The sequence below is a fragment of the Hermetia illucens genome, chromosome 6 (genome assembly GCF_905115235.1).
Source record: "Hermetia illucens chromosome 6, iHerIll2.2.curated.20191125, whole genome shotgun sequence".
NCBI classification, from domain to species: domain Eukaryota; kingdom Metazoa; phylum Arthropoda; class Insecta; order Diptera; family Stratiomyidae; genus Hermetia; species Hermetia illucens.
In genome coordinates, this window is record NC_051854.1 from 80501317 (window position 1) to 80527932 (window position 26616).

The following is a 26616-nucleotide window of genomic DNA, read 5'->3' on the forward strand; positions in this document are numbered from 1 at the left end:
AAGTAGCTGGGTGTAATCCTGGATTCGAAGCTAAAGTGGAAATTAAACATAGAACTGCGGGTTAAGAAGGCCCGTATAACCTTGTATGCCTGGAAGAGAACCTTTGCAAAGAAATGAAGTCTCTGGCCGAGGATGGTTCTCTGGATGTACACCACCGTGGTGCGTCCCATCCTAACGTACGACTCTATTGTATGGTGGCAAGCTTTGAGCAAAAAGTCCAGTCGAACGAAGCTCAATGCAATTCAAAGAACCGCGTGTGCAGATGGTACCAGACCCCTGCAGTCCTGCTCAGCAGATGCTCTCAATGTACTCTTGCACCTCCTCCTCTAGACATTAAATACTTTGTAGCGTGCAGTCCCGTCGGACTACGTGAGCCCGGATTCGGGTCAATGAAACCCTACAGATATAACATGCTAAGCGAGGTACTTCGGGAAATCCGAGCGTTCCCCACCTACTATGACACACGAGAATTGAACTTGAGAAGAACCTTTGCTGTGCACCTTCCATTCAGGGAAGAGTGGAAGACTGTCAAGGGTGGAATCCACTCGCACTACTAAGCAGTCACGCACCTTAGATGGTGGTCAGGCTCACCACCTGCCCCAAGTCAGGGAGAATTTGGCTCGCTTATAAAAAAACACGATCGCCAGAGCTCTGCTCTGCGCGTGCCATTGCATGCAAGATGATGACGTTCTGCACGGAACACTGGCCTATAGGGGACTATGCTGCCAAACTTGGCATACCCTACAATTCGCATTGCCGAAGCTACGGATAAGAAGGGAAACCCCGATTTGCAATTGCCCAGCTCTAGTTAGATTCAGGCTACAGACGCAAGGTGAATCATTCCATGATGACCTCAGAGAAACCCCTGGCTGCAGGGTGAGAAAGCTACTTTCCTTCGTGAATGCTTCGAGCTGGCTCTGAAGATTTGAACAGGCCGGACTCTGCTTCCATGCTCTTATAACAACAGTTACGGTCTTAGCAGTTTTTGACATCAAAACGGCGCATCCTAGTTATTCATCACTTACGAATATCTTATATCCCGTGGGACGAAAACCATTATCCGGTGTGAATCTATCATATCCTATCCATCAAGTAATATTAATTTTTCATCTCCAGTTATAGATTTTGGGGTGTTGAGCCTAATTTTACCGATAGCTGCATAGTCTCGTCACTTCACAGATGTCGTGAAATTATGAGCTAGCAACCTGAAACTTTTGACACTTTATTTGTACCGAAACATCAACAATGCTTCGGATAGGGACTGACCTCACATCACAGACCTTTGGCTATCGAAAACGGACTATGATTGGTTTCTAGAATGTGCACACGCTCGTCGGCGACGACATCGAGGGTTCTCAGAATGATTGCTTTCTAGAAATTAACACAACCTGCACTTTCTGGGCTCACGCGAAATAGGATGGTAGGGCTCTGAAGAGTACTTTTCCCCGTCGAGTTGTAGCGGATGTGCATCAGGTATCGAGTCATTTCTGGCGGTTACCGCAAGACGCACTCTCTTTACCAGTCAGTCGATTTCGGATAGACTTCTGATTGCAAGGTTCCGGTCGAGATTAAGGAGCATCAAAATTGTGCATACTTGCGTTATAATGGAAAAGAATGCTCTTTACGAGCATGCAGTTCAGGAGAGGCTTCTTAGAGATGAAATTGTGATCGTGATGCTTGATCCGAATGTCAAGGTGGGCTCTGACAACACCTTGCTCATACATGTGACGGGGAAGAACGATCTTGGCGACCGTAATGATTATATTGTGAGGTTTGTGAATTTCTGCAACTTCCACCGCCTTGTCATTGCTGGTATATTGTTGGAGCACAGAGTCCTCCGACACCGTATGAGCTCTCAGGTTGACCACTTTGCATTCTGCAGTAGCTTAAAGAGTTCTCTCCTACGCGTGGGTAACAAGAGACGCGCTGATATCGGTCCCGAAATGAATCACCATCAAACGGTCACTTATGTTCGTTTGCGTGTTGCATATGCCATTTCCCGCAGAGTTAGCTCTCTAACCACCCAAGTTAAGCATCGACCCCTTATATGATCCAACTGTCACTCAATAGTGGGAATGGGGATATGGATTAGCAGAATTGAAGGCTCTAATGACCACCGCGAGTGATGGTGAGTGTGAGACGCTTGAACTCGTACACCACGTGAAATCCTGGGAAGTTTGACGTAGTGTGCGACGTAACAATATTACGCTGATCAGGGGAGCGGAAGATGTCGCAAAACGCATTGATTTCAAAAGTGGGTGTCGCATCAAGAAAGAATTTACATGTGATCGCAAAACTTTCTACGATTCAATGAAAGACATTAACAAATTACCGCTTATCCACGATGATAAAGAGCTGAAAAGAACATTTCATCACGGCTCTTCACTGCTCCTGCTCCTGTGGATCAAATAACTAGTCATCTAGAAAGTAGAAAGAGAAATCTTCTCGGCCATCAATGCACTCAAACGCCGCCGCTGAGTTCGAAGGTCTCCCAGCAGAGTTATTTGTCGCTGCACCTGCAGTTTCTGCTACTTCGACTCGTACATAAATCCTGGGAGTCTCAGACCCTTCTTAGATGGGGGGATGATCGGTAAAATTCTAAAAAAGGGCACCTGTTTTGAGTGTAAGAAGGGGTATCTCCGGACTCCCCTTAACTAAAGTCTGGAAAAGCAGTAAATCTCAATACCAAGATCAAGTTGAGACTGTTCTGTGATAGTATTTTTCCTATGGGGTCTGATGTCAAAATTGTTAGAGGCAACCATGCTGAGATAGTTCTGATCCCAGAACCTTGTTGCGGTCACCTTACAATACCAGGTTAATGGTAAGAGGAAAAACGTCAGAGTTTTTTTGTGTTTTTTTTTAATACATGGAGGTGTTAAAAAATCTTAGAAAGACACATCCATGTCAGCTCCGCCGTGTGAACGTCAAAGTTGATATGGGTGTAGTGTGGGATTCGCACCCACTAAATAAGCACCCCACCTCTCTTTTACCCTTGCAGAACGAGACCACCATTTAGGCATTATTTCGCTGGGCGGGCCTTCATGTTTCCAACTCTGCTGTGTTCCGTTTCTCTCTTCTCTCAGAAGCTAGGTTTGTATCCGGACAATTGTGTGAATGACGGAAGTGCAGTTTGCCTCCGATTTGAGCATTTCCCGGATTAAGTTTTGGCGGCTCACGCCGACTCCCAGGGCCTCGTTCAAGCTTTTTCTCTCCTCCCGGAATCTCGGGCACTCAAACAGCACATGCTTCGGGTCCTCTGGGATCCCACGACATCTGCAACAGTTCGGGGAATCATTCACACCAATACGATGCAGATACATTCAGTAGCAACCACCGTGTCTAGTGAGAAACTGCGTGAGATGATAGTTCCCCTCTCCGTATCGTCGGTCAAGCCATTCTCTAATATCAGCAGTAAGCTTGTATGTCCATCGACCCTTCGACGACTCGTCCCACCGTCGTTGCCAGAGTCTATGCGACTCCTCCCTTACTGTTCTCCGGTGATCTGCTTCCGTTCCTGATGGACCCGCCTGCCTCCGTCCATGCAGGCATCGCATCTCTCTTGCTAACAGGTCAATAGGGACCAACCCCACGATTAGGGACACCGCATCATCCCAACTAGTTCGAAATGCGCTGCATATCCTCAGTGCAATCAGACGACAGGCAGAATTTATCTTCCTCCAGTTCTGACCTTTGCAGCTTTTTCACAGGCGTACAATATATGCCCTTTGAAACTCTGGCCTGGCATCGCCAAGATATTTGATGGTCGGCTTTGAGACGATCATATGGCTTTCAACCCGCAGACTGATCGTATTTCTTTTCCGGCGATTTGTAATGAGGATTACCTCCATCTTTTCCTCCGCTAGGCTCAGTCCGTCCCCCTCAAGCTAGGACATATCAGCATCCTCCGGGAGTTTTGCAACGATCACTATAGCCAGGTAATCTGTAAAACCGACCAACGTGGCATCCTCTGCTACCGGAAGCAAGAACACCCCGTTATACATCACCTTCCAGAGCAGAGGGCCCAACATTAAACCATGTGGTACCCCCGCTGTAATAATGTATTCATTGGGCCCGTCGTCCGTCCCGTACCAGAAAACTCTGTCCGACAGGTAACTCTCGATTAGCTTAACCACCAGGTGCATTAATTCTGGCCAATGACTCCTTAATGCGGCCCCAGTTGGCGGAGTTGAATGCATTTTTTGCATCCACCGTCACCACGGCGCAGCACTTTCCAGAAAGGATTGCCTCTCGAGCCAAGTCCACCAATCTTCCCAACGCGCCAAAAGTAGAGCGAGCTTTCCGGAACCCACATTGTTCATCTGCTAGACTATTCCCGTCTTCCACGGTTGGGAGCTCCAGCATGAGGTCTCCCTTCTGCGACCGCCTAATTCGGTTGACGCTGTTTCCCAGATCCCTAAGCTCCGTGTCCGACTTAACTTGCTTAAGAATGCCGGCGTAAGTTGCTTCCCCCTTTTTGGAAATGGCGATCACTTCCGGCCGTATCCTCCTCATCTCCTTCCTTTTCTTGGAGACAACCTTGCTCCATGCCTCCGTGCCTCGCGCTTCTTGCTCAGCCTTATTTGCAGGCATCACAGCTACCGCCTTTCCTTTGACATCTTTCGCTGTTTTCAATGCCTGATCCGGTTTCTTTGGGAAAGGGCGTTTCATCCTTTTGGAGATCTGTTGAGATCGCCTGGGTGACTTTCTTCACTGGTTTACACACTCCTTTCTCCTCCTGAGCTCTGCCATACGCCATCCTGATACCTCTGGTCATAGCTCTAATATTTTAGTGGATGTTCCTCCTATCCTTCATGAACTCACAGAGCTCTATTATCTTCTCACCCAGTGCGGCAAATGCCGCTCCCGGGTGGTCGTTCGCTCACTGGCATTCATCACACCCACCATCTGGTACCAGAATCATATCGCTGGGCTTGGCTTCCTGAAATTTCGTCGTCATTGTCTGACAAACTCCTCGTCCCTCTGGCGACCTCGCTCGACTAGGTGGCGATCTAAGGGGCACTGAACTCCTTCTGAAAGGATCCGGCATCGAATTAGGTGCCCCCTCCTGGATACTTGTAACCGAAGCAGTACGGTCGCCGGTCATCCTCGGTCGAGAGCCGGTTCATTTGTTTCCAAAAACCGCCAGCGTTGGGCTTTTCAAGCCCTCTATTGTTTGTGCTGGTATTTTGTTGTTCGTTCCTATGAAACGTCACAGCTGCCTCTGCTTACTTACCCTATGATTCTTTGTGTTCTCCGCCAACCCAAGAACTAGGGGATCTGGTAGTGTATGCAGAATCAAATGGTCTTGAACTCTTAATAGGTTGTGATGTCTAGAGGAGCCTTATGTGGACTATTTGCTTATTGACGTAGAATAAGATATCTGAAAAATTCAATTCAGCTACTTTTCCCCCACATATTTACCCTCGGTATGAGCTTTTAGAATTCAAAAGATGAAAAGCACTAGACCATACCATATAAAACTAGCAGGAGGAAAAAGGTGCGGCCTTACTTCTTCTCCTCAGCCTAGTCCTAATCTTATCCTGACTAAATGATTCTCCTAAAAGCACTCATTTTTCGTCTATCAGCTTTCATAAATTCTTGATTATTATGTCCTTTTTTCTCTACAATCTTGATTAGTGACTGTATTGAATCCTGACCCAGAAGGTTGCCTTTGTTTGCCTACAGACCTTTAACAACATGTCATGCTTCTCATAAACACATAGAGCGATTCTGGGCCTGGGCGGGTTTACGCATAATGAAACAATTTTCTCTAAAAAGGGCCTCGGAGGGTGTATTCATCCTCTTCTTCTTTTGATGCCACTACCTTCAATGACATTTGGCCTTTAAAGCTGAATCTTATAGTTTATCCATATTGAACTCATTTAGATACAGAAACCGAAATTCAGCCGAAGCCTTTAACCCGCAGTTTCCTTACATGTCGGTCCATTTCCGTATCTTTCTTAACAAAATTGCTATCCAATAGGTTTCCTGGAATTGAACGAAAAACATCAGCAGATGCTTCTCTGATTCTTTGAATAACATGGTCACTCAGCTTTAATGTAGGAAGGAGCGTTACTGTGAATTCTCCATCCATATCGTCTTTTGTACGAACATCCTCATCGAGCGCTCTTTTGTTCGTCCCATTTAATAGATTCATTACAACATCCTTCAAATCAATATCTTCCTCGAGCGTTTGTCCCAAATGTCTCGATTCCGATAAGGCAATTTGTGATGGGATAATGGAATATGTCTGCTGATATAGGAATATAGTCGACGGACGAAAAATACTATATAATCACATGAAGCAGGACGTTTTTCATATGGTGGCTCAATGCCGATTTTCTTCCCTCTTCCGTAGCTAAAAATATCTGCTCATTCTATTCATGATATTATAATAACTGACAGATTAGATAAAGTGTGTAGTGTATCATAAAAGGATCGGTTTCAGTCAGATCAAATGGATGATTCCATATTAATGTTGCCCCAAGCAAGGTGGGTCTTCAACTAAGTCTACCGCAATAAGAAATGAAGTGAGAAGCCATGCATATCCCAAGGAAATATTAACTAAGAACTTCCTTTACGCACCGATTTCCAAAATGTCTGCTACTATTTCCAAGCTGTGGAATATTTTCGACTATAACAATGGCCATGGTGGAGGGGCATCTTTTTCTGGTTTCATCGCTAAACCGTGCAATCACCACAACCACCGTTCTTCATTGTTTACCCTTTATCCAGGTAGCCAGTAAGGATGATTCCACGTATATCTCAGAAATAGTAGGTAATATTGTAATCAGTAGAATTCTCTTCTCTGAGGAGCGCTGACAGGTGGAGCCGTATTGTCCATTACGTTCAAGTCCTTCCCGTTGCAAAGAAGATAGAGCTCGACCGGTGGAGGCGCCAAATGGCAGGGGGTTCCTTGAATTGACAGTTCCCTTCCTCCCCTCCCCTCCCGTTGGTGAAAGCAATTCCCTTATTTCAAGGCTCCGCAAGGCGAGAGAGTTCGGGGACTAGCCCGAAGTAATGTTACAAACGGTTCCAGGCTAGCTCTCTGACGAAGGGGAGGAGTTTAGTTGGTAGTCCGACGACGTACCGTTGCGGGAGTCCAACACTCTGTACGTAGATGCATTCACTTACCTCGCGAGCTCGCAACCTGCCCTCATCTCTGCCATGCTGGCCACAAGAGCGGCCATCTCACGCTTCAGCTCGCCTAATTCATCTAAAGGCTGCTGAACGCCCACTATCGTGGAACGTGCGTGCACCTCATGCACTTTGTCGGCCGCAGTTGCCAGCGCCTCCAAAGAACCGAAGACGCACGCGAGGACCGCCTGGGTGCTCTCCGGAAGTCGACTTCATTAGGTCGTCGTCGAGCTTGCTTCCACCCAATTCATTCATTCATTTCACGAAGCAATTGGCTGGGAGTTCGATCGCCCAACGTCAAACCTGCCAACAAGTGATACAGCTTAGCTGACTTACTTACCGACAGGCGCTTTATCAGCTCTGTTTTCAATAAACTGTAGAAGGCCGACTTTACGATGTCTGCCACCAGGAGGATGGACTCCTCATCCAGGCCCACAATGGCGTAGTTGAATTTTGTCGCGTCCGCTGTGATTCCGGACATCTTGAATTGCGCCTCCAGATGAAAGAACCACAGCTCCGGGTTGCTTCGCCAAAAGGGAGGGGCGCGCCCAGCGAGGGCGGTCACCTGAGGGTCCGATGGGCCTGCCGCGTCTTTGTTGCCTATGACGTGACAAAAGCTAACTTTAACGACACGAGTTGAAGCGAGGACGCGGCTGTAACGAATTTCAGCAGACCCTAATTTGACGACGGCAGACCACACCCCCAAATGCCCGTACGAAAAAGAAAAGAGAAACCACCGACGCACTCCGGAGCGGAAAACTCGCCGAGACAGCGGAACTCCAACGATGAGTTTTTTTTTTAAGAATATCGTCGCCGTCTCTTGCGGCGGTTTATTGATGTTTCTTTCATTCATTGTGCTTTTCGCCACTCCACGGCACGAGCTATCGATCCGGCGAGCTCTTCAGGGTTACCGTATTTAATCAGGTAGAAATATAATACTAAACATAGCTTTCCACATTTGACACATCACTTTTAATTATTTATAATAAACTTAAAAGGAACATCTGTTTGACAAAATTAAAGGACCTGCTCGGTCACGAGTTTTAAACTTTTAATAAGATTGTTGAACTATACATTAAATGAACGAGATAAGTTTTTGGGTAAAGAGACATTCGCCACCCATGAACGGTTGTGAACAAACTGTCAAAAAAATCAATTATTTTTCACAATTTTTCTAGTTTTAAGGGGGTCATCCCGTGTGAAGGCCGTTTTTTTGCCTTTTTTGAAAAATTATTTTGGAGGATTGGATAAAGATAGAAACGTGATTTTTTCACCATATGTTTATTGATATCTCTAGTATATGTGATAAATTTTTCTGCTTGATATTGTAGCTAGTTTTCGGAATACGTGTCAACTTATACATCCATCTCCAAAAAAAGGTGTTTTTCTGCTGCCACGCTGGAGGGCGCTGTGTTCATCTGAGGAAAAAAAACTAAACGGCGTTTTAATGTAGACAATATTCTACGGTCCGCAAACTAGGATAATTAGAAAATATTTAAAGGTAAATTTTTGGTGGGCTTTTAAACTTATTGTTTTGGATTTTGGTGTTTTTTTACGGCTCCGATTGCAATTATCCTAGTTTGCGGACCGTAGAAATATGTATTAAAGAAGTCGTGAAAATTTCAAAGAATTTGGTTGGATACGTTTTGAGCTATGGTGGCAGCCGATTTTCAAGATGTAGTTTCGAGAAAAACGCATTTGAAAATTTAAATGTGATTCTCAACAGTAAAATTTTAACTCACCATTATATGGTCTATAGAGAGCACCCTCCGTTTCTTCAAAAAAGTCTTGTAAGGCCGATTGTTGCTCTCTGGTTTCAATTCTGGCTCTTTTAGCAAGGTCAGTCGGTCATTACGGCGGTCGACATAAACCTGACATATGTGACCAGCTTGACATCCCATTGGCACTAGGATTTTGAGAATGCCATTGAATCCTTCTTTAAAAATAATTACTGCCAGAAAAGTGGCTATTTCTACGACCTTGGCCCCAGAATGAAGATGTCTAGGAGCGAAAGTCCAGATCAATGCATTTAACGACTCATTGTTATTCTGGGTCTCTGCTCCTAAACATCTGTTCAAGAGATCATCTCGTGAGAAATTTTCGTAGATTGGTTTGATGACTGTTTGAACTTCTTAAGTCAAAGGTGCCTTCTCGTGGTGGAAACTATCCAGTTCTCCTTTAGCTTCCGCTTCCGCTTTGCGCCATTTGCACCAACTGTCCTCGCCTGCTGGACAATTTTGATGGTGAGGATTTTCGTCTGTAGAACATTTATGGAAGAAAGTTGCCCAAATTTCTTGCTTCATTCTATCGAATTTGCGTGTCGACGAATAGCTAGCCCAAAAAATGTAGTGAGGTCGTTAATAACCTTATCAGTAAGTTTTCCAGCCCCTTTTCCACCAATGCCTTTGTGATTCTTCTTTGCATTTCTAAGCCGCGTTCCCATTTTTTTCTCGACATGTCCTACGCATTCCTTTTTTATATATTTTATTATTTGCAGAAATTTGCAGAAATAGCGGAGAAAACTCCAGCAAAATCCAATATATAATACAAAACTTGTCGCAATTGTAACATCCATGTTCATGCTTGCTAAAAGTTTCTTTGCTAGTGTTGATGCGAAGTCCTTTTTCTTCTCTGATAAGTATCGATTCCCATGAAATACTCGTTTTTTAGTGCGAGCATGGCGTTGAACGTTAAAGCGATCTCCCTTCGTACGATCCATTTAAAAAAATCACTGAACACACAAACAGCACAATACTTACAACAAAATATAACTGAGTATAGCTTGAAAGCCTTTCAGTGCTCACTCTAGACTGGATTATCCTTTTTATTCCAAACAGCAAATAAGTTTAGACAATTGATTGGTTTTCCTTTTTTTTATATTTATACCTGTGTTCGAATTTATAAGGCTCAGGTAAAAAACTAACAGGTAAAAACAGATTCGATGCTCTTTCTCATCGAGTACTCTAGCCGCGGCTGCAAACTCCTTACCTGTATAACACTGTAATTTCTGAACGACACGGAATATCGGAAAATCCCTTTGCCCACATATTCTCCACTATATATAGATACAATTCATGCAAAAAAAATCGATTTCCCCAACCCGACACACAGGACGACCCCCTTAAGGCGGTGGAGATTGTCTTTCAGCAGGCGCAGCAATCCCGAGTCTGTGAGACCTGATTTCTTGTCGAAGACCGGATTACTTGGGAGCCTTGGGTTCTCCCCGTATACTAGCTCCGCGAGGCTGGAAGCAAACTCCTCTCGGCGCGTTGTTCGGAGGCCAAATACGACGAGAGGCAGTACTTGAGTCCAAGACGGATAGTCGCGGGCGATAATGGCGGCTTTGAGCGTCCGGTGCCAACGCTCTAGCATTCCATTGGATTGCCGGTGGTAAGCCGTAGTTCGCTGGCGTTTGAATCCCAGGAGTTTGCCTTTCTCCGAGAAAAGGGTGGACTCAGTCAGTGATGATCACTGCAGGGACACCAAAGCGAGGGATCCACTCTCGACAGAGGGCTTGCACACAAAATTGCACCATAATGTCCTTCAGAGGTATTCCTTCAGATCACCGCGTAAACCTGTCGATGATTGTGAGGCAATACCTGAAACCGTGCGAGTCTCGAAAAGGGCCTACGATGTCGAGGTGTAAGGTGTGGAACCGCTTGGTAGTGCGGGGAAATGAGCCCACTTCTTTTCTTACATGCCTGGTGACCTAACACTTTTGGCATGCGATACACTCTCTGGCTCAGGAGTTGATGTCCTTATTTATGGAGGATCAGAAGTATTTTTCGGTGACTAACCGATTTGTTGTTCTGATGCTAGGATGCGCTAAGTGGTGAACCGCGTGGAACACTTTCTTGTGAAAAGTGACCGGAATGTATGGCCCCGGTCACTTTTCCGAGTATTCACAGCAAAGAGAGAGGTTAGAGTCGAAGATAGGCAGCTTCTGAAATTTGTATTTGGGGTTGGATTTGAGGCTCTGACGTACTGCGTTATCCTCCTGCTCCTCGGCGATAGCTGAGAAGTCGAGTGAGGCAGGGACGTTAACCTCGGAGACACGAGACGAAGCGTTAGCAACCATGTTTTCCTTGCCGGACACGTGCTGTATGTCAGACGTGAACTGACTTATAAGGCTCAGGAGTCGAAACTGACGAGGGGACGCTTTGTCGGGCTTCTATTTCAAAGCATACGTGAGAGGCTTATGGTCCGTGAACACTGTGAACGGCCTGCCTACTAGGGAGAAGTGAAAATACGTGATCGTAGGTGTTGCAGTTCCATTGAACGGGGTTCAACTGTTTAGAGAAAAAGCTAAACGGCTGCCAGACTTGATTCACCTTTCGGTGAGGAGCAGCACCTACTGCGATGTCAAAGGCGTCAACAAAAACGGCTAGGGGTGCATCTTGTAGAGGAAATGCCAAGAGTGTAGCATTAGCCAATTGTTGTCGGGATTTGTTAAACGCGTGACAGCCTCTTCAGACCACACAATCTCTCGTGTGTCTTTTGTTTTGAGGTCAGACAAGTACTCTTTCAAAACGGACTGGTGTTGGGTGGCCTTGGGCAGAAAACGACGTTAGAAGTTTAGCATGCACAAGAACCTCCGCAAATCGTTCACAGTTTTCGGACGCGGAAAGCTTGTGATTGCTTGCACCTTGTCTGGGTCGGGCTGTATTCCGTCAGGGGAAATGAACTGGCCGAGGAATCTCACCTGTGTCTAGAGAAACTTGCATTTATCAACGTTTACAACTAAACCGCCCTCAAGGAGACGTTGAAAAATGCACTCGAGATGAGTTAAGTGCTCAGACTCTGAGGAAGAACCGACCAAAACTTCATCCAAATATACGAAACAAAAGTCGAGGTTTCGCAGGACCAAGTGAAGTGAACCTTTGAAAGGTTTGCGCCGCATTTCATAACCCGAAAGTCATCCGGGTGAACTCGAAGAGTTCAAAGGGTTTACATATTGCCGTCTTTGGAATGTCTTCTGGAGCTACAAGGATTTGGTGATACGCCTTGAATAAATCCAATGTTGAAAAGGTACGGCAGTTTGCGAGATGATGCGCAACGTCGTGAATGAGTGGAATGGAATATCGATCAGGAACAGTCTGTGCGTTTAGCCTTCTATAATCCCCACAGGGGCGCCTTTCACCATTTGGCTTAGGGACCATATGGAATGGGGAAGACCAAATACTGTCCAAAGGTCTGCAGATACCCTGTTGCATAAGTTGTTCGAATTCTTTCCGTGCAATAGCCAGCTTCTGGGGTGGTAGGGGACGCACCGTCGAGAAGATAGGGGAACCAGTAGTGTTAATGTGGTGCTGCACATTGTGCTTCACTGGTTTAGAGAGACTACATTCGGTAGTAATCTGACTAAACTTTTGGAGAGGTGCCCGAACACGAGAGTCAGTAATGTCCCCCAAACGTACGGAAAGATTGTTGTTGGGGTGAGATGAGATTGGGCCTGGCGAATTAAGTTTAGTCTTGGGGTCTATAAGGGGCCTGTTCTGCAAGTCTACTAGCAACCCATAGTGAAATAAATTTCGAATGTTGTTAACCCTGCTGAGCGACACTTCTGGCCTGTGCACAAATCACACATTGCCCGATCAATAGGAGTGTCCAAGTATCTACTCACGGAGTTTTCGTCGATCATTATATAAAAATAAAACCAAACAGCCCAATGTAACTTCCAGTTTGTGTTATCCTGTTTGTCCTATTGTATCTCTCTGTAATTTCGATGCACAGTCTTCGGACAGACCGATGTAACATTTTAAGTTTTCAAGTAAATCGAAATTCCCCTGAAAATTTGAATTCTAACAAAGGGCAGGATTGTACAGTCCTTTTTCCTTTATTCTACTCGTTCCATTTCTTAATACATTGTTTTTACCAGCTGATATACATAGCACTAGATTAGCTTTGATTTCTACTTTACATCAAACAGATCTCAATACTTTCAATACTATATCTTTTGTGACTACTTCGGATACCATCTTTTGAGCATATTCTTGTTTTGTGTTCTTATGGATAAACAGCAAATTTGTATGTTGAGCACAAATTTTTTATACAGGAATGAATACAGAATTTTCTAAATGAATTGACGCTTTTCAAAATAAAGAGTGTTAAGGATAGTGCGAAGCGTATTTTGTTCTTTGTCCTTTTCGGTGTAAGAGAAAGGGCCCTCGCTAGTTACTCAATAGCTTCCACAGTTCTTTCTTATGCATCACACCTTAACAGAAGCTACAAAATGGAAAGAAACTTTTCGAATATTTCTCCTAATCTTGTAGAAAATCGATGGAACGATTATCAAATAACTGACCAAAAATAGTTGTTAAGCAGAAAAATTACTTTATTATGATACAATCACAATGATGTGTAGTGAAACGCTAATTATGAAAAGAAATTTAATATCCACCATCGGAGATTTCAATATCGTAGTTACCATATTTCGTTTTAAGGATATCTCGAGTTTTCGCATGATCTGCCTTACCGAATCCCTGCAACAGAATAATACAATAATTTTAAAGTGCGACTAAACTCATGAAATTCATTGGAAGGAAGAAAAATACTGAAAGCGGATACGCAAACAATAGCTACATTCTAAAATCAGATCTAATAGAACGTTAAGGAAAAATATGTCCTCCAGCTCAATTCAAGTGAAAGCTGTCTCACTAATTGACAAAAAGGAACATCAGAATTGAGGGCACCAATTTCTGGTATTGGCCTATAAACCCATCAATTAAGCATTACAAATTAAAAAGCCTAAATTCTATATTTTGCCCTAACCGTATACTGATATACCCGAAAACAATTACCTGAGAATAACCGTAGACTTTAATTTTTTTGTTGTCAGGACGATGTTCAATTCTGCCACCTCCTAAACATTCGGTATCCAAGCCAAGTCCTTCAACCGAGGATCTCACTTCATCGTAAATGTCGGCTGTAAGGACAAAAAGTTGATTTCATAAAAAGACCGAAATTGAAAGCGATTTTATTTAATGAAATTCGCAGAAATTTTCAAAAGTAATAAACTGAAGTGATATATCCTGACAGATTTGGGAGACACCAAAAATTCAAGAGGATTTGTGCAATATTCCACGGCGTCTGGTAGTAAATTAGAAGAAAAATGTACAATACTAAGTTTGGCATATTGTCCTAAAACAGATGAGAAAATCAAGCGTATATCGTTCAAGAGAACAGCTTCATTAGGATTTTTCAATAAAGTATTTTCGCTCGTTTATTTCTAAGTGTTTTCGTCTGTGTTCATTAGAAATTGGGAATGAAAACCTAACAACCACATGATATATTTGTTGAAAGAAGGTTCATCGTTTCCTCCCGAGGATCAAAGTCAACTGTACAGCAAGCACCTGAAAATGGTTGGATTGTTGTCGGTGAAACAAAAGCCGGAAAGTCAGAAGGTCTACTGGAAGGGTTTTATACCATCATTTTTATCTTCAAGAAATAGGTAACAATAATATATAGACAGGAAGAAAAAGTAATTCAACAGTTGTAATATTAACAAAGAGACAAATAATAATAACATCTATGTATATGTATATCGTTCAATATGTACATATTTACAAAGTCCCACCAAAACACCAATGACAGAACTGAGCACGGCCGCCATTAACCGGCATTCGCAGCCACCAGTGCCAGGATTTCTCCTTTTCATCCCGTTTAATATCAATTGCTATCACTCTGGAGTATTTCCAGTCGAATTCCGGAGCCCTCAAAAGTCAAGTTCGGGGAGTATTCTATTCTTCAGGAGGAATGAAGCCTGCCCTGAGAGTTTTTGCGAAATACCCATCATTTGGGTAGAACGACTGCGAAACCCAAGGGTTCTCGCCATGTGAAACAGATCGCACTATATGATTGCGAATCAATCTGACGATAACTGTGTGGATTCTCGGCACAGTAGCAGCTGTATACATCACCTCATTTGTTACATAATGTTCATAATTTGTCTAAGCAACCCTATTAAGCCCCGTGTAAGCACGCAGACATTTCCTTTCAAAAATCCTTATTTTCTCCATTTGGCTAGCACTCAAATTAAACCAGATAGGACACCCGCAGGTGAGCACCGGTCTAGCCAAAGTAAGATAGCAAACAATCATAACTTTCCGGCTGTGATGTATAAAAGAGTCTTCGAAGAGACATGAATGCCTTACGAGCGCTTTCTAGCGCGACTTTAACGTGCTTGTTAAATTGGAGACCCTCGTCAAGGCGCACACCCAGGTATCTAACGCACTTCTTATGAAGAATGCACTCAGAACTCTCTCAACTTGCACCTCAGTTACCTTCTTGTGTGCCGTGTAGGCTATCAGATCGTCAGCAAAGGCAACCAACGACCTTTTAGGAGATTTATTAAACTTGAACAAGTTGAGTAATTCGCCGGCAAATACTGCGAAAAGCGTAGGCGCGATCACTGTCCCTTTCTGTAATCCATTCAGAACATGAAATTCTCTACTAGTAGAGAGACTTCCGTCCGTGATGACAAAACATTTGCCACACAGCATACTACACATCACCGCTACAAGGTGGCTGGGAAACTCATTTTTCAGGCGCCTGAAAATCAACCCATCCAACCAAACGGTATCAAAGACCTTCTCCATGTCTATAAGGCAAGCGCCTACGCACTCACCATTGTTAATCCGCCAGCAAATATCAGACGTTACCTTCGTTATTGCATGTATTGTCGAATGTCCAGATCGAAATCCGAATTGTGCATTCGATAAAAATTCCTTCCTCTTAATATGCCTGTTCAAGGCTTTCAATACCAAAACCTCAAACACCTTGCTCATGTTAGGCAGCAACCTGATTTGGCGGTAGCTCTTAGGACTGGATGAATCCTTCCCTCTCGTTAAGATCGGGGACACTCGGGCTTGGAATTGCTCAACAAATTATCGAACAAGATGCAATAATTACGAATGGTAATGTCTGGTAAATGCCTGACAACCACGTTGGGAATGCCATCCATACCGAATGATCTCTTATTGTTTACCCTTCTAAATATGGAAGTTAGCTCCACACATGAGACAAAGTAATCAAGCAGATTATCACTCGGTATGAGATCTGCCTGCAACGCAGAGTTAAACTGGAAAACTGTAGTGTCGTTCAGGCTATATTTGAAATTGTGAACATCTCGATCTGCAACTTCCGAAAGTCGCGTTGGCTCTAAGTCCATTCTGGGCCGATCCACTATAAGTTCGAGTTTCAGAGCATCCTACATCACGATGTATTTGCCTTGCGCATCAGCAGTTACCACATTCGTGTGTATACCTGAGTCAATGAGGTGTCGCTACCACTGACTTCGCTCAAGTTCCTGTCACCTGGCGCAATTGTACTATCGTTTTCTCCATCAAGAAGTAGGCACTCCTCTCAATATTCCCTAATAAACCTTTTGGAATTTCTTCCAATCTGTTCGTTTAAAGTTCAGTATGTGGACGCCACTGTCCATCAGCAGAAGACAAACTCTTCGTCCATCAAACAAAGCCTCAAGAAGAATAGCGTTATGGTCGCTATCATAAGGAAGAGTCTGTAGTTTCCGTTCAGGATTCCTAAAATTAAAGTTCTGGCGCGCGTCAGCAATGCACAAATCCAGATAAGAATTTGCCCTGGGCCAGGGTGGATTATCTGTCCCGTATAATTCGCATTTATACTGTATCTGATAATGCTCTAGCCAAGATTTGAGGAATACCGCTCTGGGATTGTTTGCGGCGTTTAGCCACGAGGTGCTTAGCATTCAAATCGCCCGCTATAATATAATAACTATGCAGCCTGTTAATTTCAAGTATCATAAGCTCCTTGAATTTGGCTCGATTGTTTTCCACTGCATAGACTGACAGAACACAAGAGACTTCCATACATTCAAAAGTTTCAAATTCAGGCCTATTAATATGCCTGAAACATAATGGCGACCCACAATTATTCCGGTACCACCTTCCCCATCACAATTTTGTCTATCGTTATTTAACTTTAATAGTCCAATTCTTTGCAAACCACACTTTTTAGGTACACCGGAACATAGACTGGATTTTTACAATCAATACTCGATAGATTTAACAATTAGACTTTATTAAATAATTTATTTAAAGAATGAAGAAAAAGTGAAGTGACTATTTGCTCGTTAGAGGCAGAAGAGAATTATCATCTCCTTCATGTGTTTCTTTTCTGCCCCTAACTCATGGCACACTTTTCTCGCCAGTCCTCCACTCCCGTGGCGAGCTCTGCAAATTGGATAGTTCCGCGCCATCTATTTGTCCGCATTCGCAACATTCGAAATAAATTTCGAATGCTGCGAATCCTGCCGCGCCACAGTTCCTCACAAATTCAAAATCTTTGACTGTTATCGAATGCCTCGGACTGAGGTGGGTTTTTGGCAATCAAGACAATGTCAGGCTGTTGGCTGGCAGTGAAATCAAAGAGCTCCGCTCTTCAGTGGATTCCTACGATGGAATTCAATGACTGCAGACCTAGCGGCGGGCATGCTGTTTGTGTAAATATTCTGTTATACCGTTTTTTTTCGTTTTGTGTACGTGTAGCGTATGCTACATGTTTTCACACATGGTGAATATTATATTGAGGATGGTGTTCATCCCACCCCTTGCATCTTGTTGGGGCTTCTTAGCGCTCCCTTGTCGGACTACTTCTGCAAACGGGATCCCTGGGACGATTGGTGCCGAAGAAACGGTACCTTTCAGCGCCGCTGATACCTTCTTTGGGCCGATCTTGGCGCCTGCTGCCTTGTGACCTTAACATTACGATGTACAGCACATCCACGATAGAAACCGGATGCCCTCCGCACTAACACAGGTTTCGGCTGCGGCATACCCTTTCCCGCCCTTTACAAATCGCAAGATCATTTGACAGTCCACTTCCGAATGACTATAGCACTGGTATCTTCGGCACTGGACTGTTTCACCCCTCAGCAGACACTCAAAACGAATGGCCTGCCAAGGGGTACATCATTAAGGATGGATATTCTATCCGCCAAATTATGATTGCAGTTAATCGTAATAATGGAATTGTAAACGATTTCCTTAAAAATCCAAAAAAAAAATTATGGAAACAACAAATTCGAAAAAAAGTCACGAGATCTTCGCCTTTTATCCCGCCACAAATCGGCCAGATTGAGCTTCGTGGAAAATGTAAGTTTTAGGACACCGAATGGCAATCCGTCATCTTCAATGATGAGAAGAAATTCAACTTGGATGGTCCAGATGGTTCGCAGGAGTATTGGAGGGACATTCGCCAGGAGCGTGAAAGACGATACACACGGAACTTCAAAGGAGAGTCATTAATGGTATGGGTTGCTTGTGGATATCGTGGAAAGTCTCCAATTTACGCTGTAACCCATAAAATGGACTCCAGTTACTACTGCGACTTATTGGAGAATGTGCTGATAGATTATGGTCAAATGTTCAAAATAACCACCCTCCATTGTTTAACAATAGGAGACTACGTATTGCTTTTAGTAACATTCTGGTTGATATGTTTTCAGCAACATAACTTATTTTAAAAGAAACTCCTTCTAAGACTTATGGTGGCTTATTTCTTTCAAATACTCTTACAGAAAGTGATTCGGTGAATTTAAATCGGACGATTTTTCAGTACATTGCACAGGTCCATAACAGTCTTTCCACCATCAACGATATTGTTGTCGAGAAAGGATTTAACGCCCCTAAATTTAAGTGTAAGCGCCCCATCCTAGTGAAAGCACATATTGCTCCTTCTGCCAAGTGTCACATTTTGTAATCAAACGAACTAGTCATCCCAAAAACAAGTCGGGCAACCGGAAGCTTGACGCTTCAGGTATAAAAGGTTTTGTGTTTCCGTATGTGAGGAGCATAACGTAGTTCTCCATTGGCTTATAGCATTGACCCGAGATATTTAAATCGCTCAGTTCTGGGCAGGTTACCACCATTGCCAGAACTCAGCGATTTAAATATCTGGAGGGGCAGATTACTGCCATTGAAAGAACTGAGCGATTTAAATATCTCGAGTCAATGCTACCAGCCAATGGAGAACTGCGTAATGAAATGTTTCAAGCATTAACGCCACCTGGATGAAGTGACATTCCGCAACTGGTGTTCTTTGTGATCGACGTATCAGCACACGTCCCAAATCTAAAATTTACTGCAATGTCGTCCGTCTGTCGCTCTCTATAGTTTGAGTGTTGACTATAAAGGACAATGAACGGCGTCTTGCGGTAATGGGGACGAAGATGTTGCATTACACTGGTGGCGTGATACGTTCTGATTACGTCTGAAATGAGAATATCCGCGGTCGATATGTGTTTGCAACGATCGTGGAAAAACTGCAAGAGAGGCGTTTTCGATGGTGTGGTCACGTAATTCACGCTAACGAGAATTCAGCAACCAGTATTGGTCAGAACATCGAAGTCAATCGTAAGCAACCAAAAGGCCGGCCAAAACAATGGTCGCATGATACACTGGATGGGGATTTGAAGGTCTCGCGATTACATCCTGATCAGGCATTTGATAAAATAAAATGACGAAACCGCTTGTGAACTGAAGGCTAAAGAAAAAGAAGAAGATGTGAGAAGCGGTGAACCTGACAGTTCCGTGTTGTCACATAGTTAAAAATTCTATTGGCATCTATTTTTTAGAAAGTAATTTAAATAAATCATTTGATGGAAAGCCCTGTATTGAAACAGTCAACCTCATACGCTTCACACTCTGAGTTTAATATTATTAGAAAATGCCAACAATTTAGCCAACATAAAATATAAAAAAGGGCTAGGGTGAATTAGATTCTTCTTGAATGGAATTTTAATATTTCGCTCGAATTTCAATTATTCTCGTTAATTATGACGTCAGCATCTTATTTGTATGGCTTAGGATGATGTTAATTAGCACGAAATTGATAAGTTTGAACTGCTATAACTTTCCCAATAATAGTTGGATTTTCATGAAACTTGGCATGTGTATACACGAGGCTGTCCTCTATGTCGGTGCAAAATTTAGTACAGTATTTAGTTAGGATGAACTTAAGGGGTGTTTTCTAGTCAATTTCTAAAAGTTGATAATATACTATTAGTAAATTTTTTGAGCAGATACCGGAATAGGACATCTCTCGAAGATTAGATTTCACATAAGTGTTTTACACAAAATCTTAAAAAGTGCTGCAGATAAGTAGATTCTTCATAAATGCGACTTTAATATTTCACGCGAAGTCAATTATTCCGGGTAATTATGACGTCAGCATCTGATTTGCATGGCTTTGGAAGCGGTAAAAGTTTGAACTGCTATAACTTTGGCGTTAATTGCCAGATTTGCACGAAATTTTGCAAGTATACACAGAATATTGTCCTCTATGCTAGTACAAAATTCCAAAGTCCTAGAGTGAATCTAAGGGGGGTTTTTCAGTAAATTTCTAAAAAATAGTAATATACTATTAGTATTTTGAGGCCTAGATTTCATCTAGGCGCACCACCCCGATTTTTTCCGGATTTTTAGGTTGGGTAGTTTCCGAAAATGAGTCCTGTCTCACTTCAAGTGCGTACATTTTGACTCATTACTCACGCACTTTGCAATTTATGCCAAAACTAATATCAGTTTCGGAAAGTACAAATCGAGAGCTTTCATTTGATACCCTACACAACTATATCCGGTGAAAAAAATTTTTGAATCCCCCCTTTGCATGTATGGGGAGCCCCCTTTAAACTCCACCTAAATTTATGCCACTCACTGTATGCGTGGGATTTCATAGTTCCCATCTGTCCACCAAATTTCGTTCGGATCGGTTTAGCCGTTTTGGAGAAAAATGCGTGTGACAGACAGACAGACATTGAATCAATTTTAATAAGGTTTTGTTTTACACAAAACCTTAAAAAGAGATGCGGATAGTTATCTGAGAAAGTATAAAAGCATCATAGGCCACTGAAAAGGCACGCCAGTCGGTTTCTCCATATTTTTACTCAACACAATTTTCTCTCCGCGGATTTACAAACCACAGGGGATGGATATGATTGCTCCTCTGGCAGATGACAATTTCCCTATCTTTTCGTTACTTTCAGGGTGAAGCTAAACAGACGATCCAAATAAATTCTGGAATCAATAAGACAGCACTTGGGGTAGATTTTTCTACTGTCATTCATAAGAGCACCGGAACACGGAGTAGAACGACATAAACCACGCTCAAGGACAGCAAGATCACCAACAAGCAGTATAATCCAACTTTCTGCATATTCGATTCAATCCCCAAGCAAAAAATGTTCACCTTCGACAAAGAAGGAAGAAAGAAGAACAAACGAAATTCTTTCCTTCCTTGAGGGCGATGAACTTTTGAATACGAACTTTCCAATTCTCTCCATTTTCGAGTTCTAGACATGAAAGTGTCAGTTCAATATATCTTATTGCAATTTATTTAGATTAAAAGTATTCCTACTTTGCACTATCGAAATGATCAACCTTGATTACAAACTTCGCAATATTGCTGTAGAATTTTATTTGTCAAACAAGAAGGATAAAAAGCATTTGGCATCTAGAATACAATTCACACTTTCTGTTCACTTGACAACTTGAGCTCCTTCCAGTAATATCACAACCTTCTTCTATCAGTAAAACAAACTCTATGAGTAATACAAGCACTTGAGTGCTGTTGAAGTGTTGATTCCTTTCACCATTCAGTATTCGTTGTGATGGAATTAACAACACCTTTCAGACTTCAATTCAACGTGGAAAGCAGTATTAAATATTAAGACATTTTCCAGCGACATAGCGAAAAATTGGTGAAACCAGACCAGTTATTTCTAACAGGGGAACATTTATAATGTTTTCCCATAGTTTTAGATAGAATGGCAATATAAAAATGCGCTTGTACAGCAACGGAGGTTGGATTAAAGCCCGGTTAAGACACGCCAAGCGAAGGAGAATCATGAGGTAAGGAATGTTTTATGACATCAAGTCACAAAGTTCTATCTCTAATGTTGCAAAACATCAGACAGCGTAATGCACAAGTTGGCAGCTTACAACAAACATTTAGAGGAGTTTACATATCCGGATAGCCGAGTGGTTAGAGCACAAGACTGCCGTACGGAAGGTCGCGGTTCAAATCTCATTGGTGACAGTGGAATTTGTATCTTGATTTTACGTTGGATGCCAGTCGACTCAGCTGTGAATGAGTACCTGAGTCGAATCAAGGTAATAATCTCGGGCGAGCGCAATGCTGACCACATTGCCTCCCACAGTGTACTGTGGTGTACCGTTACGGTCCCGAATAAAGTGCTCTAACACACTTCAAGGCCCTGAACCCATTGGATTGTTGCGCCAATGATTATTATTATTATCGCAAACTGCGGTATTTTTTCGACCTAGGACTTAGTCAAGGTAGACCATCAGATCTATAGGCGCAAACCTTTCAGAGATTCATCCACTCTGTGCTGCGAAACCTCCGATTCTGGTTCATATATTTGGATGAAGTTCTGGTCCCGTTTTTCTTTAAGTCTGAGCATTTAGAGCACCTCGGGTGCATTTTTCAACGTCTCTTTGAGGCCGGTCTAGTTCTTAACGTTGAAAAGTGCAAATTCCGACAATCGCAGGTGAGAACCATCGGCCACCTGATTACCGCTGAAGTCATCCAACCGGACCCAGTCAAGGTGCAAGCGATTTCGAACTTCCTGTTTCAAGAACTGTTAAAGATCTGAGAATGTTCTTGGGCATGTTAAACTTCTATCGTCTTTTCTTGTCCAAGGCCGGCTATCCTCAATCGTCCCTTACCACCTTCTCGTCTAGGCCGAAAACCTCTGTGTGATTCGCAGAGGCTGTCCAAGTATTTGAAACCACCAAGAAACAGTTGGTGGGTGCATTGCCTTAGATTCTTTTCCCAGGCGCCATGGACTAAGTAAACAGGAGGTACTAGGTATATAAAAAAATTTGGGAAATAGGAACGAAAAAGTGAATTTATAGTTGTAAAAATTACTTTTTCTGTGTAATTTCCCATAGTGTCCGGATGGCTGACGTGGTTAGAGCACTGAGCCGTCGTAGCGGAAGGTCGCGGTTCAAATCTCTCATTTGTAATTGTGACTGGATGTCGGATTCCAGTCGACTCAGCTGCGAATGAGTACCTGAGTCAAATCAAATAATCTGAGGTGAGCACAATGCTGACCACATTGTCTCCTACAGTGTACTGTAGTGTGCCGTTATGGTTTTGAATGAAGTGCTCTAACACACTTCAAGGCCCGGATCCAATATGGATTGTTGCGCAAACGATTATTATTAATCTCCCATAACTTCTATACCCTTACTCCAAAAAATCTTTAATTTAAGGGTCCCATCCCTGTAGTGGTTTTTGCGGAAGATCTGCAAAATACCCATTTATGACAGGTACTACCTCTTTATTTGATGAAAATCGAAACAATTCGTACTTTAATTCCATGATTTTAGCTGTGGTTTTGTTTGCTGTGAGCAGGTTATTTGTCTTAATACATAAAGTTGCTCCAAAAATTATCAGTAATAATCTTGGTTTATTGTTTTATCAATTTGGAGGTAATCCACGAACAAAATTCCTTAAGCTCCCAAAAAACAAACGATAACACCTTTTCAACTGAATTCTGCACATGAACTCGCTTCGATGCCGAAGATTCGAGGACACCAATCCTTAGCCTCTTGTTTCGATTCAGAATCATGGTGATAGATCCAAATCTCATCCATGGTTATAGTTCGACGCAAGAATCTTGTTTTTCGTAAAAAGCTCCAAATGTTGTTGAGAAAGTGACATTCAGATGCGTTTTTGTTCCATTGTTAAAGAATGCGCGCGAACCGCCTTCTGAAACCCAAAATTTTACTTAAGTTGTGGATTACACCGCCGACATGCCTAATAATAATAACCATTGGCGCAACAATCCAATTGGATAAGGGCCTTGAAGTGTATTAGAGCACTTCATTCAAGACCGTAACGGTACACTACAGAATTACAGTACCCTATAGGAGGCAATGTGGTCAGTATTGCGCTCGCACGGGATTATTACCCTGATTTGACTCAGGTACTCATGCCTAAAGCTTCCACCAATTCTTTCTATATCACTCGATGATTTTCCAAAACCATGTCCATCGTTCTGCACGTGGATCATCTTGAAGGTTTGTACGACCTCTTCTAAATTCACCAGTCCACTTGTAAACCATTGTTTTCGAAGGAGTAGATTCACTTAACACATTTATTATTTCGGTTTAGTCTCCATTGGCATCAAAGCTTTTTTCACAAAAAATTAATAACTGCACGATATTCGATGCTTTCCATTTTCACCAAATGACACTGAAATGCCAATTTAAAATGGCGTATAAAAAACAGAATTGCCAGATCGAGTTGAAATTTAGCGAATGCTTTAATTACAAATGGGATGTTAAAGTGTGATATAGGCTCTAGTTTTAATATCCACGGATAGAGAGCATTTCGCGAACTTTTTGATATACTTTGTATATATCGTGCGGTGCAAACTTTTTTGACATCCCCCTTTTTTGGATGAAACCATAAAATATTCATCTTTCTTAACCAGATGGATGTAGATCTTAATGTAATGAGTATAGAGTAGTAATTTTGAACAAAAAAAGGAAAAAATGATAAACACAATAAGAAATGGACGGCTGTAAAATTTTTTCAATGAATTATGGCGATGAAAAATTTTCAACCAGAAGTTTCAAATTAAAATTTATTAAAAAATTTCACAAAATATGGTTTTTTCCTATTTGGTTGGATACATCTATTAGCCATTGATAATACAAAATTTTTGAGATTTTCATGATTGTCGACCACTAATTTTTTTCAATTTTTTTTTCAATTTTTAAAACCCAAGCGATATTGGGGATATATTTCTAGACATTTTCGGCTAAATCTAAGTCTGGACTTGTTGTCTGCCAGGCCAAAGTATCTCCAACATTTGAGTTCTTATTCAATCAAGCGTTTTCATTCAATCACCATTCAATCAAATAAACTTGAGAACATAAATTCTATCATTATGTATCTGAAACATTGGGTTCTTGGTGCCCATATGTTTCCCTCATTCTAACTTAGTGAAATTCTTACACATATCATAATCTTTTTGCTATTAACTCGATCAATTAGACGGTGAACTATAATTTTCCGACCAGACAATAGGTACGACCAAACCATGACTGATTCTCCGCGGAGTTGGCGGCAATTCCGATTCAAATATAATTTGAACAAGTCGGGAAACCGGACGCTGGACGCTTCACGTATAAAAGGTTATGTGTATTTCTTATATAAAAATATTTGAGTGGACATTTTCCCCATTAGAACCGAGCATGTAATATATGCATATATTATGTGAAAATATCCACTTTCACATGACAGAAGGGATAACTTTGATTTATTATAACTTTGTTAGTAATAGCGCGATTTCCACCAAACTTGACAGTATCATGCTCTATTTTAATGCGTACTGATTCCTGACAAATCTTGGCAGTATTTTAATCATTTTACCCATAATAAGATCGAAACTTTTTAGGATCAATGTAGCCTTGGAAAATTATAAGATTTCAGAAACTTTGAAACGAATTGGTTCCGATGGGTCTTCCTTCCTGCCTTCCTGCGTTAGTACTTCAGATTTCTCGTTAGCCTTAGCTGGAAATGTTGAGCAAAGATTGATTTTCTTCACAGCTCTCCAAAGGGAATAATTCGTCGTCGGAAAAGAGGTTATATTTTCAAGAAAGCCCTTTAGATTAAGGGTAATTAAATTTACTATAAGATTATAATATATTTTATTATTTGATTAAAATAAGTTTCCAGAGTTATTATTAGAGAGGAGTAGCTCTCTCCTCGGTCTCGTTTCTGCACTCGAACTAACACCGGAAAACAATTTTCGTTGTCAAAAATTGTTTATCGATGTCATGGCCACCACGATCCGACACGGAAGTTTCTCGTTCCGCCCCAACACTTTACCCCCAGCCGAAACCAAAGGGGCTGGCAGCGAGGAACCAGACACACGGTTCCCTCAACTCGGCTGCCGCAAGTCAAAACAGTCGTCGCGTGTCTCTCGTTTTTTGCTGGACGAAGAGCTTTAGTCGAGCGAAAGAGACTCGTTTGCATGCGCCCCCGACGTTGAGGCTAAAATGATGCCACCCTCGCTCAGGACTTCGAACAGTCCCTCATGCAGCCGATTTGAGATCCCTGGGCCGTGGTTCCTTGTGTGAGGTCTCGCCGTATATACTGGATGCTAAGCCAAAGAAAGGAAACTCCCTAAATGTGTATTTGGAATTAGTCCTCAAGCTCTGAAGACCTGCGTCGTGCTTCTGCTCCTCGGTGATAGCCGGAAAATTAACGATGGCGGGGATCTTGGCCTCTGCAGCACATGACAAAGCGTCAGCAACAACATTATCTTTTCCAGACACGTGTTGAATGTCGAAAGTGAATTGAGTGATAGAGCTCAAATGCTGAAGTTGGCGATGGGACGCTTTGTCAGGCTTTTGTTTTAAAACAAAAGTGAGTGACTTATGGTTCGTGAAAAATGTGAGGGGC

The 26616-nt window shown here is 42.5% G+C and overlaps 2 protein-coding genes across 3 annotated transcripts in view; one reads left to right on the forward strand and one right to left on the reverse strand.

The window, feature by feature from the left end:
• Nucleotides 1–26616, forward strand: part of LOC119659615 — a 331014-nt gene that overhangs the window by 244898 nt on the left and 59500 nt on the right. The gene's annotated exons all lie outside the window — the stretch shown is intronic.
• Nucleotides 13450–26616, reverse strand: part of LOC119659619 (sex-regulated protein janus-A-like) — an 87169-nt gene continuing 74002 nt past the window's right edge. For both annotated transcript variants that reach the window (XM_038067794.1, XM_038067796.1), the window contains exons 3-4: nucleotides 13938–14062; nucleotides 13450–13619 (exon numbers count right to left, since the gene is read on the reverse strand). In XM_038067794.1, coding sequence (XP_037923722.1) covers nucleotides 13527–13619; nucleotides 13938–14062 — 218 coding nt within the window. In that variant the 3' untranslated portion in view covers nucleotides 13450–13526. The remainder of the gene's footprint in view (nucleotides 13620–13937; nucleotides 14063–26616) is intronic.